This window comes from Halichoerus grypus, chromosome 10, assembly GCF_964656455.1.
Source record: "Halichoerus grypus chromosome 10, mHalGry1.hap1.1, whole genome shotgun sequence".
Classification (NCBI taxonomy): domain Eukaryota; kingdom Metazoa; phylum Chordata; class Mammalia; order Carnivora; family Phocidae; genus Halichoerus; species Halichoerus grypus.
Window position 1 is genome coordinate 109,642,590 of NC_135721.1, and position 17,683 is coordinate 109,660,272.

At 57.5% G+C, this 17,683-nt stretch overlaps 2 protein-coding genes across 6 annotated transcripts in view; both read left to right on the forward strand.

Annotated features, from left to right (window-relative positions):
- ADAM33 (ADAM metallopeptidase domain 33) overlaps positions 1-11,077 on the forward strand; it is a 17,065-nt gene extending 5,988 nt beyond the window's left edge. The window contains exons 4-23 of one of the 4 annotated variants that reach the window (XM_078057009.1): positions 928-1,006; positions 1,208-1,284; positions 1,370-1,538; positions 2,220-2,285; positions 2,367-2,438; positions 2,607-2,773; positions 2,860-2,944; positions 3,050-3,192; positions 3,721-3,898; positions 4,028-4,117; positions 4,327-4,522; positions 4,639-4,747; positions 4,840-5,038; positions 5,133-5,210; positions 5,293-5,401; positions 5,480-5,627; positions 6,682-6,773; positions 6,957-7,031; positions 7,286-7,319; positions 10,111-11,077. In XM_078057009.1, the coding sequence (XP_077913135.1) occupies positions 928-1,006; positions 1,208-1,284; positions 1,370-1,538; positions 2,220-2,285; positions 2,367-2,438; positions 2,607-2,773; positions 2,860-2,944; positions 3,050-3,192; positions 3,721-3,898; positions 4,028-4,117; positions 4,327-4,522; positions 4,639-4,747; positions 4,840-5,038; positions 5,133-5,210; positions 5,293-5,401; positions 5,480-5,627; positions 6,682-6,773; positions 6,957-6,976 (2,077 nt within the window). In that variant the 3' untranslated portion in view covers positions 6,977-7,031; positions 7,286-7,319; positions 10,111-11,077. Of the gene's footprint in view, positions 1-927; positions 1,007-1,207; positions 1,285-1,369; positions 1,539-2,219; positions 2,286-2,366; positions 2,439-2,606; positions 2,774-2,859; positions 2,945-3,049; positions 3,193-3,720; positions 3,899-4,027; positions 4,118-4,326; positions 4,523-4,638; positions 4,748-4,839; positions 5,039-5,132; positions 5,211-5,292; positions 5,402-5,479; positions 5,628-6,681; positions 6,774-6,956; positions 7,032-7,285; positions 8,081-10,110 lie in introns of those variants that run through there. The other 3 variants (XM_036093357.2, XM_078057010.1, XM_078057011.1) reach the window with 3 other exon arrangements.
- Positions 7,292-17,683, forward strand: part of GFRA4 (GDNF family receptor alpha 4) — a 17,775-nt gene continuing 7,383 nt past the window's right edge. Inside the window, exons 1-8 of one of the 2 annotated variants that reach the window (XM_078057012.1) lie at positions 7,292-7,319; positions 11,599-11,727; positions 12,043-12,161; positions 14,001-14,346; positions 14,506-14,615; positions 14,710-14,844; positions 15,545-15,636; positions 15,809-16,586. In XM_078057012.1, the coding sequence (XP_077913138.1) occupies positions 11,627-11,727; positions 12,043-12,161; positions 14,001-14,346; positions 14,506-14,615; positions 14,710-14,844; positions 15,545-15,636; positions 15,809-15,889 (984 nt within the window). In that variant the 5' untranslated portion in view covers positions 7,292-7,319; positions 11,599-11,626 and the 3' untranslated portion in view covers positions 15,890-16,586. Of the gene's footprint in view, positions 7,320-11,598; positions 11,728-11,890; positions 12,162-14,000; positions 14,347-14,505; positions 14,616-14,709; positions 14,845-15,412; positions 15,637-15,808; positions 16,587-17,683 lie in introns of those variants that run through there. The other variant, XM_036093394.2, reaches the window with a different exon arrangement.

The window sequence follows — 17,683 nt, forward strand, 5'->3', positions numbered from 1 at the left end:
TGAAAGGGGGTGACCACATCGCCTACTCCTCGGGTTGAGTGTGTTGTGTGTATTGGGGGACCCAAGCTAGAGAAGGTGGAGGAAAGACTAGGAGGTGGAGAAGCAGGCATCACAGGTCTTTGGGTTGGTCTGGCAGTAAAGAGGTCAAGGCGAGATGGGGGTTGAGGATTTTCTTTACAGAAGAGAAATGGACTCATGATTGATTCACCTTGGTGGGAAGGGCCCTGGAGAGATGGAGAAAGAAGGTGGAATCATTACTGGAGTGGGGTCTGAAGAAGGTGGGGATGGGGATTCCTGCTCAGGTGGGCAGGCAGGAGCAGCTGTGAGCAGGTGGAGACTCTCTTTTCTCTGGAAGCATGGGGTGAACATCACTGAAGGACGGGTGGGGAGATATGTGGGGTCTAGGGGCCAGAGAAGGTCTGAAGGATCTTGGGGACAGGAAAGAGGATGAGAGAAGGTTGACCAGATGCCCAACAAGGCTGAGCAGCAGGTAGGGCCACCTAGGGAGGCCGCTGCACTTCCTTGGCTCCAGGTCCCACCTCCTCATCAGTGTCTCTTGAATCCTCCCTCCTGCCCCTCCCCAGACCTGTGGACCCAGCTGCCTGCCACAGGTCCCTCAGGAACCACAGACTCTTTCCCCATTCCTGCTTCTCCCTGGTGCTTCCTACACTCCTACTTCCCACACCTCAGCCATCGCCAAGGCTCCTTCCTGCCCTCCACCTTTCTGCCTCTAGCCCAGGGTTTTCTGACCCGAGCAACACACGGTGGCTCCTGTCTATTCCCTAAGACACATGTGGGTGCTTCCTCAGTGCTAGCCCTGTGCCTCGCTTCATGGAGCTGCTCAATTAGCATTCAGGGGGGAAGGCTGGAGGGCATCCTGGAAGAGGCCAGGCTGAATTAGGTGACTCTTACAACACCCCCTCCCAGCAGGCTGCTGGCCCCAGGATACACAGAAACCCACTATAGCCCAGATGGGCAGCCAGTGGTGCTGGTTCCCAACCACACGGTGAGATACTCCCGTGGGCTCTGAGGACAGGGTAAGGGGTACTGGGGGGTGCACTCCCTGAGGACCTCTCCACCATTCCTTCCCCATTCTCCTCCTGTTCTTAAGGAGAGGCTGGAGCCAGCCCCCCACCATGCCCTCTCTCTCTTGCCCCTCCCAGTTCAGCCCTGGCTGAGCTTTGGGGCTGGGTCTCTTGCTCTCCAGGACCACTGCCACTACCATGGGCGTGTGAGGGGCTTCCCTGACTCCTGGGTAGTCTTCAGCACCTGCTCTGGGATGAGGTGAGGAGTTCCGTGGGAGGGAGCTGGGCCTGGGGCTGGGGCAAGAGTCCCCTCACACCCTCCTCTGCACTCCTCCGCGCCCTAGGGGCCTGATCACACTGGACAGGAATGCCAGTTATTATGTGCATCCTCGACAAGCTGGAGACTCTGAGGACTTCGTCACTCACAAGATGTTCCAAATTGGGCAGCTGCTCGGCTGGAAAGGGACCTGCGGCCACAGGGATGCCAACCTTTCTCGCGCCACTCAGATCAAGGTCAGGGGCACAGATAGGAGGGGGAATGGGAATGCAGTATCCATAGCCCTCCAAATCACAAGACATAGGAATACACAGCCCCAGTTCAGGGCCTCCGATCCTGATATTTTTATTTGAAGACTGAAGAAACAAGTTCTAGCAATTTTTATTTATTTTTGTTTTTTTTATTTTTTATTTTTTTAAAATATTTTATTTTTTTTTAAAGATTTTATTTATTTATTTAATAGAGAGAGAGAGACAGCAAGAGAGGGAATAAGCAGGAGGAGTGGGAGAGGGAGAAGCAGGCTTCCCGCCGAGGAGGGAGCCCGATGTGGGGCTAGATCCCAGGACCCCGGGATCATGACCTGAGCCGAAGGCAGACGCTTAACGACTGAGCCACCCAGGCGCCCCCAGATTTTATTTATTTGACAGAGAGAGACACAGCGAGAGAGGGAACACAAGCAGGGAGAGTGGGAGAGGGAGAAGCAGGCTTCCCGCTGAGCAGGGAGCCCGATGTGGGGCTCCATCCCAGGACCCTGGGATCATGACCTGAGCCGAAGGCAGACGCTTAACTACTGAGCCACCCAGGCCCCCCCCTAGCAATTTTTTAGAGTTAACTTTCTGCTTCCTGGGAATTGGGGTTAGTGGTCAGGACTCAAGCCCAGCAGCCTGCCGCTGAGGGTCACCGTTGCCTCTCCCCAGGAGAGGAGGGAGGTCCGCAGGAGCCCGAAGTTCCTGGAGCTGTACATAGTGGCTGACCACACGCTGGTGAGCCAGAGGCCCTGGGGGCTGCCGGGGTGGGATGGGGCCAGTTCAGCCTGTCACACCCTCTTATGTCTGCCTTTCCAGTTCTTGACCCAGCACCGGAACTTGAACCACACCAAACAGCGTCTCCTGGAGGTGGCCAACTATGTGAACCAGGTTGGGGTTGGTGGAAAGACACCCCTAAAGGGCTGGCAAGTCCTAGGGGAGGTGTGGCAGGCTTGGAGATGAGGCCCGGGACCCGAGCGGAGAAGAGAGGGCGCCCCCACGGAGGAGCACGGGCACTGTGGCACGTCCTGTCCTCACCCCCGCCCGTCCCGTCCGCAGATTCTCAGGACTCTGGACATTCAGGTGGCACTGACCGGCCTGGAGGTGTGGACAGAGCAGGACCAGAGCCGCGTCACGCCGGACGCGAATGCCACGCTCTGGGCCTTCCTGCACTGGCGCCGGGGGCTGTGGGCACGACGGCCGCACGACTCCGCGCAGCTGCTCACGTGGGTGCCTCTGATGCCCACGCGGGGCCCCGGCCCGGCCGCCCAGAATCCTGGCCCGGCCGGGTCACCATGCGTTCCGCCTTCAGGGGTCGCGCCTTCCAGGGCGCCACCGTGGGCCTGGCGCCCATCGAGGGCATGTGTCGCGCCGAGAGCTCGGGAGGCGTGAGCACCGTGAGCTCCACCCCTGGGGATCGGAAGGGGGGAGCAGAGGAAGGGGAGGGTGGGGGGGAGGAGGCGGCCCCGCAGCCCGCCCTGACCGTCCCCGCTCCCTCTCAGGACCACTCAGAGCTCCCCATTGGCGCAGCAGCAACTATGGCCCACGAGATAGGTCACAGCCTTGGCCTCAGCCACGACCCCGACGGCTGCTGCGTGGAGGCGGCGGCCGAGCAAGGCGGCTGCGTCATGGCCGCGGCCACCGGGTACGGACGCCGCGGTCGGTAGGGGCTGCGGGGGCAGGCTCCGCTGGACCAGGGGGCCTTCCCCAGCTGCCTTTCTTGGGAAGAAATGGTTATCCCTCGATTTCCTCTCCCGTAAAATGGGGATATGACCATAGCACCGCCCCGAGAGTTCTTTATGACGCTTAAAAGGAGGAAACGCAGAAAAAGCAGATTCTCAAAAGTATGAAGGTTATTTTCAGAACATTCTAGCGAGGATTCTCTAACCCCGGGAGGAACAGCGCTAGGTCGCGATTCGACCTCGAGTCCTGGGCTGCCTGGTCCTGGCGTGACGCCCTCCCGCCTCAGGCTCGCAGTGTGACTTTGTGCAGGTTACTTGCCCTCTTCGGGCTCTGCCTCTGGAGGATCCGGGCCGCCGGTCGCTTAGGCGCTGTGCGCGCAGCCAGGGGCTGTGTGGCCAAGTACAGCGGGTAGTGGTGGGAGGGGATCGGAGACGAGCTGGGGGCTGAGGGTGGCGGTGCCCGCACGCCCGACGCCCTCCCCTGCCCGTAGGCGCCCGTTCCCGCGCGTATTCAGCGCCTGCAGCCGGCGCCAGCTGCGCGCCTTCTTCCGCAAGGGGGGCGGTGCGTGCCTTTCCAACGCGCCCGACCCCAGGCTCCTGGTGCTCCGCGCGCGCTGCGGGAACGGCCTCGTGGAGGACGGCGAGGAGTGTGACTGCGGCGCCAGCCAGGTCAGGTCCGCGCTCTCGGCCCCCCGGGGTGCGGGTGGGGGCCCGAGGCTGGCGCCCCGCCCGCCCCCCTCCCCCGAGGTCTGGGGCGCGGCGTCCTCACCTGGTCCCACATCCCCTTTTCGGCTCCAGGAGTGCCCGGACGCCTGCTGCCTCGCCCACAACTGCTCGCTGCGCGCGGGGGCCCAGTGCACCCACGGCGACTGCTGCGCGCGCTGCCTGGTGAGGGCGTGGGAGGCTCGGAGTGAGGGTTAGGGGGCGCTTGCGAGCCGGCCTGGTGGTCTTGGCTGACTGGCACGCTCGGGTCCCCCTGCGGGTGCGGGCTCTGCTCTGCCCTCCAGCCTCTGAGCCGCGCTTACGGCGTGGATCTCTCCCTGTCTATTGTCCCTCTGTGCCTCGGCCACCCTCCCTCCACCTGGTCACCTGCGTAGCTGAAGCCGGCTGGCGTGCCGTGCCGCCGAGCTGTGGGCGACTGTGACCTCCCAGAGTTCTGCACGGGCGCCTCCCCTTACTGCCCCCCGGACCTTTACCTACTGGACGGCTCGCCCTGCGCCAGCGGCCGGGGCTACTGCTGGGATGGCGCGTGTCCTACACTCGAGCAGCAGTGCCAACAGCTCTGGGGGCCTGGTGAGATTACCCGAGCACCCCGGCCCATCCTCGGGCCTGCGCTCTTTTCTACTCCAGGGAAGACGGGAGGGGGCGGGGGCCCTGAAGCCAGCGCGGTCTCGCCCATGCGTCCTCAGGCTCCAGCCCAGCCCCGGACGCCTGTTTCCAGACGGTGAACTCCGCGGGAGACGCCCACGGGAACTGCGGCGAGGACCACAAGGGTGGCTTCGTGCCTTGTGCGCAGAGGTGAGGAGCGGAGGGGAGGGCGAGGAAGCTGGGTAGTGCCTTGGGGCAAGGACACATCTCGCTGTTTGATCACCCTGCACTTTCCTCCCCAGGGATGCGCAGTGCGGGAAGCTGCAGTGCCTGGGCGGGGAGCAGCGCCCACGCCCAGCGCACACGGTGCCCGTGGACTCCACCGTTGGACTAGGCAGCCATCAGGTGACCTGCAGGGGAGTCTTCGTGCTGCCCGGTGTCCAGCTGGACGTTCTCGACTTGGGCCTGGTAGAGCCAGGTACCCAGTGTGGACCTAGCATGGTGAGCCCTGCACCCCCCGGCCCCTCCCTAATGCTTGAGTCCTGCGCGGGGAACATCACTCCCCCCGACTGCCCGGTGCACACCCTGCCCATAGGTGTGCCAGGACAGGCGTTGCCGAAACACTACCTTCTGGGAGCTGGAGCAATGCCTGGCAGCCTGCCATGGCCATGGGGTGAGTGTCAGAAAGTTGATGGGGGCAGGTGGCTTGGGGTTCCTGATCCCATGGGATCCTCCTTCTCTCTTCTCCTCTGTAGGTTTGCAACAGTAACCAAAACTGCCACTGCGCTCCGGGCTGGGCTCCGCCCTCCTGCGACAAGCCAGGGTTTGGTGGCAGTGTGGACAGTGGCCCTATGCAGCCTGAAAGTGTGTCCATGGGGGACAAGTGGGGAAGGCTGGGATGGTGCACCTGCTAAGGACTCAGCCTTGCCCTGTTGTCCCCAGACCACAAGGCCTTCCTGCTGGCACTGATCCTTAGCTTTCTGCTGCCTCTGCTCCCGGGGGCTGGCCTGGCCTGGTGCTGCTGCCGGCAGCCGGGGTCCCGTCTCCAGCAATGCCTCCGGGGCTCGAGGAGGGACGCCGCATGCCGTGGGTAGGCTCTGAGCCCACTCCTGTGGTTCCTGCCTGGGGGAGCTGGGGTGGGGTCCTCAGACCTTGTCTCCGGCTGCACAGAGGTGCCCAGAGGCAGTGGAAAGGAGCCCTGAGCAGGAGGCCACAATGGGTGTGTGTGGATCCCTGGGGGCCCTCAACCCCTCCCAGTTACTGAGGTTCAGACCCTCTTGACCCCCTCTTCTGTCTCTCCCACCAGGGGGCTGCCTCACCCTAGACTGCCTTTGTTCTACCAACTCATCCTTCGGTTCTTGCTCCACTGTGCCCTTCAAGACTTTTCTAGCCTCACATGCCTTTTCCCACTTCCTCTGCCTAAATGTCTCCTGTACACCTTTCAAGTCCGCAGATGCTGGGCCCAGCACATCCTTTCACTCCATACCGCTGCTTAGCTATGGGGCTGGCTGCCCTTGTGCCAAGGGCCTGCCCTTCACCCTGTTCTCCGTGACCTGGGAGGAGGTCACATAGTACCTGAGCATGGTTGATCACCCGGTGCTGGTCAAGGGAGGCCCCCTATGGCACATCTGACACAGCCTGGCCTTAGGAGTACTCCGGACAAGCTGCGGGAAAGGGCAGGGCTTGGGCTAGAGATGGGGGCAGAGGGCAGCCCAGACGGGGCAGGGCACCAGCCAGGTCCCAGGTTCTGAGAGGGCTTCGACACAATGAGCAGTGATTGCAGGTCTATGGGGGAGGAGCAAGGTGCTCAGAGTTTGGGTGTCAGCATCAGGGGTCCTGGAGGCCGGGCAGGGTGGGGGGCAACCTGAGTGATGCCAATATCTGGAGGGATGCCAGGATGCTGGGGTGATGGCAGAGCTTGAGAGAAATGTCAGGGCTAGAGAGAAGTGCCCATGGCCCTGGGAGGGCAGGAGTCAGACCTGGAGCCTGGAACCCAGGGGCCTCTCCCAGGAGGGAGCAGGAAGGGAACTGGAGGCAGGGATGTGGACCAGAAGGGTAGAGACTCATTCAAGGCAGAACTCAGGTCGGGCATGCCTGCTCAGGACCACTGTGCCAACCTCCTGCCATCTTATTGCACTGCTCAGGCCCAAAGATGCCCCAAACAGGGACCGCCCCCCCAGCAATGTTCACCCCATGGAGTTGGGCCCAGCAGCCATTGGAGAGCCCCGGTCCCTGGGTGAGTGAGGCACAGGAGGAGATGGGGAGGGGAGTGAAGGATGGGCTCTTGCCTTCTACCTCCTTCCAGATGGGCCCCCCTCCTTTCCACGTAACACCCAGTCACCTTGAGGCCCCTGAGCCCACCTTGCCCCAGGGACTCCTGCCTGTGGTCACAATATATGTCCTCCACCCATTGCTGCAGACCTTGAGAACTCTGCCTGAGCCCAGGAACCACCTTGAGAAGCCTCTGCCCTGTTGTGCTGCCTGCAACCCCAAGGTAGGTGGGACCCCCCACCTCATCCACCCACCTCTGTTGCCCCTCATCTGCCGGCCCCTCTGAGGTTTCTGAGCTTGGGTTATTATGCAAATGAGATTTGATCTTGTGGAAAAGCTGTTGTCACGGAGACCAGATGCTAGAAGCCCCCAGGGTGGGAGAGAGAGAAGTTGTATCTCTTCCTGGGTCACTGGTCCTCACTGAGGGAGGAAAGGGGGTCCTGACCCTCAGGGGTGACCCCTCCTCTTCATTTTCAGTAGGTCAAGCCCAGAAGCCAAGATCCTGTCTCTGGTGAGAGGGAGCTCCCGAGATGAGGATACTTACAGACGGTCGACCTCTGACAGCCCCTCCAGGGACTTGGTCTCCCAGGGCAGAGCCAGAGAGTCAGACCTCCCGCACTTTGGCAGCCTGCAAGTTTCTTCCCTGAGTTGAGCTTGCCCCACTGACTCCAGGACCCCAGAGCCTTATCAGAAGGTGCCCAATACTGTCCCCATTCCTTAGGACTAGGGAATCCTGGTAAGGTACATACTCCAGCCCAAGAATCTATCAGTCCAAGGAGCAATGTTCATGTAGTCACTGACCTCCTGTCACCAGGGGAGGCTGGGTCATGATGGGCATCAGGAGAGGCCTCTGTCCAGGGAGCCTGGGTGTCTCTGCTCCATGTATTTTACCCAGACCCAGCTCCGTAGAGGCCAGTGGCTGCCGGGCCAGAAGCCAGCTCTGGGGGCTCTACATTTCAGACAGAGTCCACTTCCCTGGAGCCTGGCCCCAGCAAAAACAAACAAACAAACAAACAGAAACATCCAAACAAAATCCTTGGGACCCTCCTCCCTCCCTTTTCCTGCCTTATCTTGTCCCTCAGACGCTTCCTCAGCCTCACCCCGGTTCTTGGTCCTCCACTTGAGGTTTTGGAGGAGTGTGGGGACTGCTGTAGCCCCCCCCCGACTTTGGACACTACTCAGCCTCTCTTCCATTCCCTGGGAGGGGACAGTGGGAGCTGTTTTAAAAAGGACACCAAAGTCGAAGTCAGAAGAAAGACATGCTGCCTTTGAGCCTCTGTGAGTCTTTTCTGTATATAGATCCAACCCCATGGGGCTCCTTGAGGGTCCCAAGGGGTGGTAGCTGGTAGGTGGAGCCTCAGATGGCAGCCAGGGCCCCAAATGTATCTGGGATGGTGTTACCTAGCTGGAATGACCCCTTTGCCCCACCTCTTTTGCCTCCCTTGGAGATTCTGAGAAGCCACTTATTCTCTCCCTGTGCTTCATGAAAGAATTGTTGGGTGACCTTCTGTATCAGTCAGCTGTTGCTGTATAACAAAACTACCCCCAAAACATAGTAGCTTAAAACAACTAATTCTGTGAATTGGCAAATTAGGTTTAACTCAGCGGGTGGTTCAGTTGGGCTCTTATGATTGCAATCAGCTGCTGGTCAGTTGGGCAGTTCTGCTTCTGGGGTTGGCTGGCTGTTGGCTAGAGTGATGTGGACAAATGGGCTATGCACCCATTTTCCAACAGACTAGTTCAGGCTTGCTCACATGACAGCTGGGGAGGGCTCGAGAGAGCAGAGCAGGATTAGGGTAAGGCAGGTGATGCGCTTACCTTGAGCACAAAAGAAAGGCAATCAAGATAAGTAATATTTTAATGCAATATTTTAAAAGATCAAAATCAGTGCAAAAAAAATCAATTACAAACAAAATATCAGGATTTTAACTGAAGACCAGATCAGTGACAGTGTGATGCCAAGCCACATTGGAACCTGAGGCAGAAGGAAATATTTGTAATAGTGATCCTGTCTCACCCCAGTCCCAACCCTGCCAGAAAGTAAGTGGAAGCTTGCAAGGCCTCTAGAAGATTCTACGCCTGGCACATTTTACTTCCATAACGCTCTGTTGGCACAAGCAAGTCACAGGGCCAGCCCAAATTCCAGGGATTGGGAGAGAAACTCTACCTCTTGATGGGAAGAGCAGGAGAATCATGTTTCAGAGTGCATGAAGACTTGGGGGAATTTTTACAAACAAGCATCTCTGCCATGGGCAGCAGAGAAGAGGCAGCCCCGGGCTCGGGCTGGCTCCTATTCCATCAGCCCCAGAGGTTGAATGAGACAGTTTTCTGAAGCTGCCTTGTCTTTTTTTTAAGATTTATTTATTTGAGAGAGCAAGCGAGCAGGGGGAGGGGCAGCGGGAGAGGGAGAGAGACTCTCAAGCAGACTCCCCACTGAGCTTAGAGCCAGATGCGGGGCTCTATCTCAGGACCCTGAGAACATGACCTGAGCTGAAACCAAGAGTCCGGACATTCAACCAACTGCACCACCCTGGGACCCCAAGCTGCCTTCTGTCTTAATTGTACCCATGAGATTTTGATTTATAATGATGACCTGAGTACTGACATGGAGAGGTTAATGCCACTGAAAGGAGTTATTATTACTTACAATTCCCAAGAGAAGGGGTCATGTCAGGCCATGCAGGGCCACATGGGGAAGCACGAGGTTCAGAGGGGAGGCAGAAGCAGGAGTGAGGGGAGAGCCTATACTAAGGTTTCTGCAGAAAAGGCAAGGAAGGGCAAGATAAACGCCTCAGGACTGGCCAGCTGTGTGGTATAGGGGTGGTCTCTAATGGTCTGGTACTGGCCCTGTGGTGATTTAGGGCAGGGCAAATGCAGGCTTGGTAAGGGTTAGGAAAAAGGAGGTGGTTGGGGGTATGGACTCAGGATTGATTGGTCTGCATGTGAAAGACATATTCATAGGCAAATTTTCATGAACTCTAGGAATTAGGGTTAGAGGCAGTCTCTCCCCTAGTCAGCAAGCTCCCTCCCCTCCCACCCCCACCAAACCAAGATGTCAAACCATCATAAAATACAGAAAATAAAGAACGTGATTAATACAGCTCCCCACACTCTCACCCTTGGGGGGGGTGTCTGGATCCTATGGGACTCCCGCTTATATTACATGTCTTTAATACTTAAAATTGCATGATAAAGAGAAAAACATTGCATGATAAAAATCGAATGATCAAAAATTGGGTATGCCATGAAAGCAGTACTTTGAAGAAAATTTATGACCACAGTATTTTTTTTTTTTTTCAAAGAGAGCTGAAAGTCAGTGGGATAAAGGTCCACGTTAAGAAGTTAGAAGCCCAGGACCAGATGATTTCACTAATGAATTCTACTAAACATTTAAGGAAGAATTAATGCCAGTCCTTTTCAAACTCTTCCAAAAAATTCAAAGAGGAGGGAACACTCCCAAACTCACTTTAGGAAACCAGCATTGCCCTGATACCAAAGCCAGATAAGGAAATAAAAAGAAATACAATACAGTACAAGGAAACTACAAACCAGTATCCCTGATGAATACAGATGCAAAAATTCTCAACCAAATATTAGCAAAGTGAATTCAATAGCACATTAAAAGGATCATACACCGGGCGCCTGGGTGGCTCAGTTGGTTAAGCGACTGCCTTCGGCTCAGGTCATGATCCTGGAGTCCCGGGATCGAGTCCCGCATCGGGCTCCCTGCTCGGCAGGGAGTCTGCTTCTCCCTCTGACCCTCCCCCCTCTCATGTGCTCTCTCTCATTCTCTCTCTCTCAAATAAATAAATAAAATCTTTAAAAAAAATAAAATAAAAGGATCATACACCATGATCAAGCGGGATTTACTCCTGAGATACGAGGGTGGTTTGACATATGCAAATCAGCAAATGTGATACACCACATTAATAGAAAGATAAAAATCATATGATCATCTTAATAGATGTAGGACAAGCGTTTGACAAAATACCACATCCTTTCATGATTAAAAACTCCAAAAAACTGGCTATAGGAGGAATAAACCTCAACATAACAAAGGCCAGATCATTACAAACCCACAGCTGACATCATACCCACTGGCGAAAAGTTGAAAGCTTTCCCTCTAAGATCAGGAACAAGGTAAGGATGCCCACTCCAACCGCTCCCATGAAGCATAGTGCTGCAAGTGTGAGTCAGAGCACTTAGGGAAAAAAGGAATAAAGGACCTTCAAATCAGACAGGGGAAGTAAATTTATCTTTGTTTGCAGATGACATGATTTCATTTTATTTTTTAAAAGATTTTATTTTTAAGCAATCTCTACACCCAATGTGGGGCTTGAACTTACAATTGCGAGATCAAGAGTCACATGCTCCAAATGAGCCAGCCAGGCGCTCAAATGACATGATTTTATATATAGAAAACCCGAAAAACTCCACCAAAAATGATGAGAACTAATTCCCAAATTTGGTAGTTACAGCATACAAAATCAACATACAGAAATCAGGTGTGCTTCTATTCACTGACAAATTATCTTTAAGAGAAATAAAACGATCCCATTTGCAATAGCATAAAAAATACTAAGGAATAAATTTAACCAAGGAGGTGAGAGACCTGTGCACTTAAAACTACAAGACTCTGATGACAGAAATTGAAGAAGAAACAAATAAATGGCAAGATATTCCGTGCTTATGAACGGGAAGGATTAACATTGTTAAAGGGTCCATCCTACCCAAAGCCATTTATGGATTCAGTGCAATCCGTATCAAAATTCCAATGTTATTTTTCACAGAAATAGAAAAGATCATCCTAAAATTTGTATGGAACCACAAAAGATCCCTAATAGCCAAAGCCATCCTGAGAAGGATATATTTAAGGGGAACACTAACATTTTTGTTAGCAACTTTTCTTCAAGTCTAAGGTTAGTTAATAATAAAAAGTTAGAATTATAAAAGAAGGGAAAGAACAATGATGTTTCATAAAGTTAACAGTCTGGCATGGGAGACAAGGTCTCCTTGGGGGGTGGGGGGGTGGTGTGTGTGTGTGTGTGTGTGTGTGTGTGTGTGTGTTTCCACCTAGGCACATGCAGGTGCTGGGTTCCGTGCTCCTGGACCTACCTGAAGGCAGAGCCTGGGGTGGGGACTCAGTGGGGCGGGGCGTCATTCCCGCTACAAGGGCTCCTCCCCATGGGAGTGTTCGCGTCGGCACCGACACTCGGGGTCCCCCCTGCCATCAGCTCAGGCGCTGCTGGGAAGGGGACACCTGTCCCGCTGGGATTCTGCTTTCAGTCATCCTCCCGTTTGCTGCCCGGCATGGGCCTCTGCTTGGCGCCTGCAATGCTGCTGCTGTTGCTGGGTGAGTGGCCACCTCCTCCCCGAGACCCCTCAACACTGGCCTCTTTGTCCAATCTTCAGGGACAGAGAGAGGGGGCAAGAGGATGATCTGGAAAAAACCAGAACCACAATAAGGGGCACAGGCATGAGACCTGTATACGGAGTGTGCCGGCACCCGGGACAGCCCTGAAGCGTGCCGTGCAGCCCGCCACTCCCCACCCGAAGTCCCGTCTTTGTACCCCAGTCCCAGAAACTTTCTTTTTCCTATTGGGTCCCCTCTCCCACCTCTCCTACCCTTCCCTCAGCCCCTCCTCTCCATCTTCGGTCTTGGAGCTTCACACTCGTTCCCTGGTGCCACGCATCTGCTGTTCCAACAGCTTGGCTTCCCCTTCCCCAGCTGGGGCATCGTGGAATGGGGGGGGGTGTCACTTTACCGGGTGGAGCGGGGTGGGGAGAATGGAATCTGACAAAGGTGTAAGGCAGACGAGATACTGGAGCTGAGACGTGCTGTTTGGAGGGTAAAGATGAGGCAAGGGTACTCCTGCCAGAGGGACACCCGTAAGCAAAGGAGCAGAGGTGGGACCAAGACCTCAGGTGACGCTACGTGCTACTGCTGTGTGGCTGAAGCCCGGGCACGTGAGGGGCTTGGCTGCGACAGAGGGCAGAGTTTGTCTGCTCCTGGGCTCCTGGAGGGAAGGGGAGGGGAGGGGAGGACACAGGAAGGGAGGGCTCCCCCCTCTCCTGTCTACCCTCCCCACATACTTACTCATCCTAAGCCCTTGGTATCTATTCATCCTGCCTGCAGCCACAGTGAGAGAATCACCGTGGCTCCCGCCATCCTATCCGTGGATCCTGAAAGAGGGGGCCAGGGCCAGATGGGGACCCTGCTCCCAGACCTGAGGCAGGAGCCGCCTCCCTCCACACACCCAGTGAGAAGGATGTGGGGCCAGGCTGGAAAACTTCCCCAAGACTGTGGTGTTCCCAGGGGCTGAGAGCCCCGAGAGGGGCGGGGGTAGCCTGGTTTTGGTGACCCAGGTCCTAGGAAGGGGCTGCCAGATCCCAGCAGAGTGCTGCCTATCATGGACTCTTGGGCCTTGTGGCTCAGGACAGAGCCCTGTGGCCTGACGAGAGGGACTTCTCTGGAGTCCACACCCTGGCAGCCAGGTCTAAATGGGCCCTCCAGTGCCCAGAGCTCCTTCGGGGAATCCCTCTTTTGCCTGCCTGGAGGAGGGTGGAGGGGCCAGGGGAAGCCAGAGTCCAGATGGGGCAGCACGGGAGATGCACGAGAACGGAGCATCAGAAGGGACTGGAAGGGCAAGACGCCCGCGGTAAGGGGCAGAAGGAGGCGCACGAGAAGGTCTGGGAGGAGGGAGACCCAGAAACCAATAGATTCACTCAAAGGGTGTCTTTGGGGAAGGGAGGAGAAGAAAGGAAGAAAGCTCAGGTGTCCCAGCGTGTCCTCAACGCCGTTTCTGATAAATGTCCATTAGCCAAGTCCCCAGAAGCCTTGCTCTGTTTCCCGCGTCAGGTGGGGCCTGTGAGAGTGGCAGGAGCCCCGCGGACCCCCTCTTTGAATGGGTCTGGTCGTTCTGCGGAAGGAGTGGTGCCTGGGGAGGATGGGCTTCAGCGTCTGGGGGAGGCCGGGCCGAGTCTTGGTGCGCCCCTTCCACCCGTGACGCGTAGCAGGACTCCCCAGAGCCGGCGGCCGCCCATCCGCGCGACAGAGGGCCGGTCAGCGCCAGTCGGTCACGCCTTCGAGCCACACTCTGCGCTCCGCGGGCTCCGCGCGCCCCGCATCTTCGGAGGGCGAAGCGCACTGGTGGGGCTCGCGGAGAACTGCAGCTGCCCGCCCCTCCACCAGGGTCACCCAGCTCGGCCGCACGGAACCGATGCTTGGACGCGGCCGAGGCGTGCACGGCGGACGCGCGATGCCAACGGCTGCGCACCGAATACGTGGCTCAGTGCCTGGGTCGGGCCGCGTCCGGGGGCTGCCCCCGCGCCCGCTGCCGCAGCGCCCTGCGCCGCTTCTTCGCCCGCGGGCCGCCCGCGCTCACCCACGCGCTGCTCTTCTGCCCGTGCGTCAACGCCGCGTGCGCCGAGCGCCGGCGCCAGACCTTCGTGCCCGCCTGCGCCTTCGCGGGGCCCGGCCCGGCGCCGCCCTCCTGCCTCGCACCCTTAGACGCCTGCGAGCACAGCCGGATCTGCCGGTGCGGGGGGCGGGGGGCGGGGGGGGGCTACGTGGGATGGGGCGGAAGCGGGGCGGGGCTGGGTCGCAGGTGCGCACCCGCCGTGGGAGCAGGCGGGGCGGGGACTGGGCGGGGCCGGGCGGGGCCTCCCGCTCACCGCCCTCCGGTCGCGCCGCGCAGGCCCCGCCTCCTGGCCTTCCAGGCCTCCTGCGCGCCCGCCCCCAGCGCCCCCGACGGCTGCCTGCAGGATCAGGGCCCCCGCTGCCTGCGCGCCTACGCGGGCCTCGTGGGTACGCACTGCCGGGATCCGGGCGCGGGCTGGGGCTCTCCCGGGGCTGCCTCCGCCTGGGTGGGCCGATTACCCAGCCCTCGGCGTCCCCGCAGGCACCGCGGTCACTCCCAACTATGTGGACAACGCGAGCGCGCGCGTGGCGCCCTGGTGCGACTGCGGAGCCAGCGGAAACCGGCGTGAGGAGTGCGAAGCCTTCCGGGGGCTCTTCACCAGGAACCGCTGCTTGGGTGAGGGGCCCGGGCGGGGCGGCGCTGACCGCCCCTTCCCAGGTTCAGGCTGGCGGCACCTTATTTTAGCGGTGAGGAAACAGGTTGTTTGCGGCAGCCACGCGGGTGCACACCCCCTCTGCTGTCGATCTGCCCCTCGCTCGAGACATCCGCGCCCAGTTCTCTCCGGAGACCAGGTCACAGATCAAAGTAGGATCTTCGCGATGTCTAGGCTGGTGACCCTGCGGGCGGGCGGGTGGGGGGCAGTCAACACAAGTTTCCGAGTTCCTGGAATGCAACTAGGCGAAATTCTAGATCGCCACTTCTGAGGCGCTCCCACCCCCAAGGGCACTCCCAACGTCCCCATTGATGATCTTGCCTTTTGGGTCTGAATAAACTGGGTGGCCTGTGAAGTCCATTCTGCCACTTAGCAGCCCAGAGTTAGTCAACTCCTCGAAGCTTTTTTGTGCTCATCTGTAGTATGGGGCTGCTAATCGGCACCCTTCCCTGTGAGGGTGACAGTTTGTAAGGGACTAGTGGCACAGGTGTCCCTATTTTGTTATTCCTTGTCATGCACCTTCCATTCCAGAAGCCAGTCCTTGCAGATGTCCTATCCTCCTGCCCCACCGCAGGATGCCAGAGGTCTCTGTTTGTCCCCGAGGAGCTGGGCCTTGTGCTGGGGTTTCCCAGCCTAGCCCACCCTGGACCCCTTCCTCCTTAGATGGTGCCATACAGGCCTTTGATGCTGGGTGGCCTCCAGTCCTGCAGGACCGGCCAGATGTCCACCAGGACCCTGAGCACAGCCTCCTGCAAGTAGGTGTAAGGAGGGGATGGTGAGCTGGCAGCCTCTGCACTGGCTCCTTCCACACACTTCCATTCCAGGTGGGCCTCGATGAAGGCAGGAGTGGCCTGGGATGGAGGTGGTGGAGGCAGAGAGCAGAACCCAGCTTCTGCCTCAAGTCCACATTCTGCTCCCACCCCCAAGGTGTCCTCCGCAGATGGGCTCCTGGTTGGGAGCTCCCTGCTCTCCATGCTCCCTCTCCTGGCTCTGCAGCCCCTGCTCTGACTAGGACAGCTGACCTTGGACAACATCACTGTCCCATCCTGCCTGGGGTACAGGGCCCCATCTGCACCCTACTGCCCCACTGAAAATGGACTGGCTTGCCTCCCAAGCTGGTCCCAGTGCTCTTGCCCTGCTGCCCTTTTTAGGTCTGGACACCCTGTGTGCCTGTCCCCTAGAGTGAGGGATGTGGGTTGAGGCCTGATGCAAAGCCCATAGTTTCCCTTTCAGTGGGTTTCTTGGTTGTAGGTCCCTCTCTCCACTGACCTTCGAACAGTTGGGTTCTCCCACAGGGTAGGGATGGGAGGGGGTCACCCGTGTAGCTGAGGCTCACTGGGGCCCCAGATCACCTAGAAGTCAGAAACCATCTGAATTCCCAGAATTTTAAGAGCTTTTACCAGCTTCCCCAAACAGAACATGCCCTAAGGAGTACATCTGAATAGACTTCAGGCAAAACTGTTTTGAATGCTGCAGGCTTTCATGGCACGCTCCCAGGGAGGTACCGCCGGTCATGATAGCCACCTAGGCCCCACTGACTAATGTTGATAAGGTTCTTCCCAACCATGATCCGCTGCTTGATGGGCACCACCTGGAGTGAGGATCCAGTCCCCTGTGTTGCACTGGTCACATGACCATCTTTCCTATGGGTTAACCTAGCACTACGAATGGCGTTCCTAGCTCAATAAACCCACATGCACTGAGACTGGCCTTGCTTTCATGTGATCTGTCCTGGGAGCCTGGAGACCAGGTCAGCCACACGGGGGTATGCTTCTGCTGTCCTGTGTGACCTCAGATGGTCTCAGAACCAACCTGGGCTACCTCTGCTCACCTACGAGGCCAAACTGAATCAACTGTTAGATCCTGGTGGCAGAGATTTCTGTTGCTTTGTCTTCTTTGCTAGTACTCAGATTCAAAAACTATGCTTCCCAGCCTCCCTTGCAGTCAGGAGGTGGTTATGGGACACAGTCCTGGTCATAAGTGGAAGTCACAGATGAGGCTTCCAGGAGAGTTCTTGAAACAGGAGAAGACTTGTTGACTGGACCCTTCAGCCTTTAGCCTCCTCTCCCTTCTTGCCCAGAACTTGGTGGCCGTGTCTGGGGACATGGGTGCCATTTTGAAAACGGAGCCACGTGACATTGTGGAGCCACTGTCCCAGCCTCCATCTGCCTCCCTCTAGACTCTTCATTATATGAGAAAAATAATACCTTTAGTTTGTTTAAGCCTGTTTCTCCACAGACATCTGTCATTTGCAGCCAAACATAGTCTCTGATTGTCTCACTGCCACTTCTGGGGGGCCAGGGAGCCCCGGGATCACTTAGGAGACCCCCTCCTCAGTGTGCACAGAGCCCAGCCCTGACAGACACTTTAGAGTGATGGTCATTTTGTTGTTGTTATTGTTGTTTTATTTCCACATATTCTGCCTGCTTCTGTCCATGGGGAGAGTTGAATTCTTTCCTGGAGTCTAGGGAAATGTGTCCTGTTTTCACAAGCACTTGTGTGTGGCCGGTGTGGACCCGCGCGTGCCGGGGGCGTTGTGTTCACGTGCAGGTCTGCGAAGGTGTTCGGGAGGAGAAGGCAGAGCAGTGGCGGCCGAGTATGAAGTCTTCTGCCCGCTTCCTTCTTTCTCAAGAGCTTGGAGACCCTGCTGAGGGAAGGGTTACAGAGTCTCCGGGCCGCTGCTTCTCAAAGCGGGTTGAGGCTTGTCAGGGGCCACGAAAGCGATGGAAGGGCACGTTGTTGGCGCCTTGCTCAGAGACTTCTCTGGGCCAAGCTGCTGGGGACGTTGGGTGCTAACCTCGC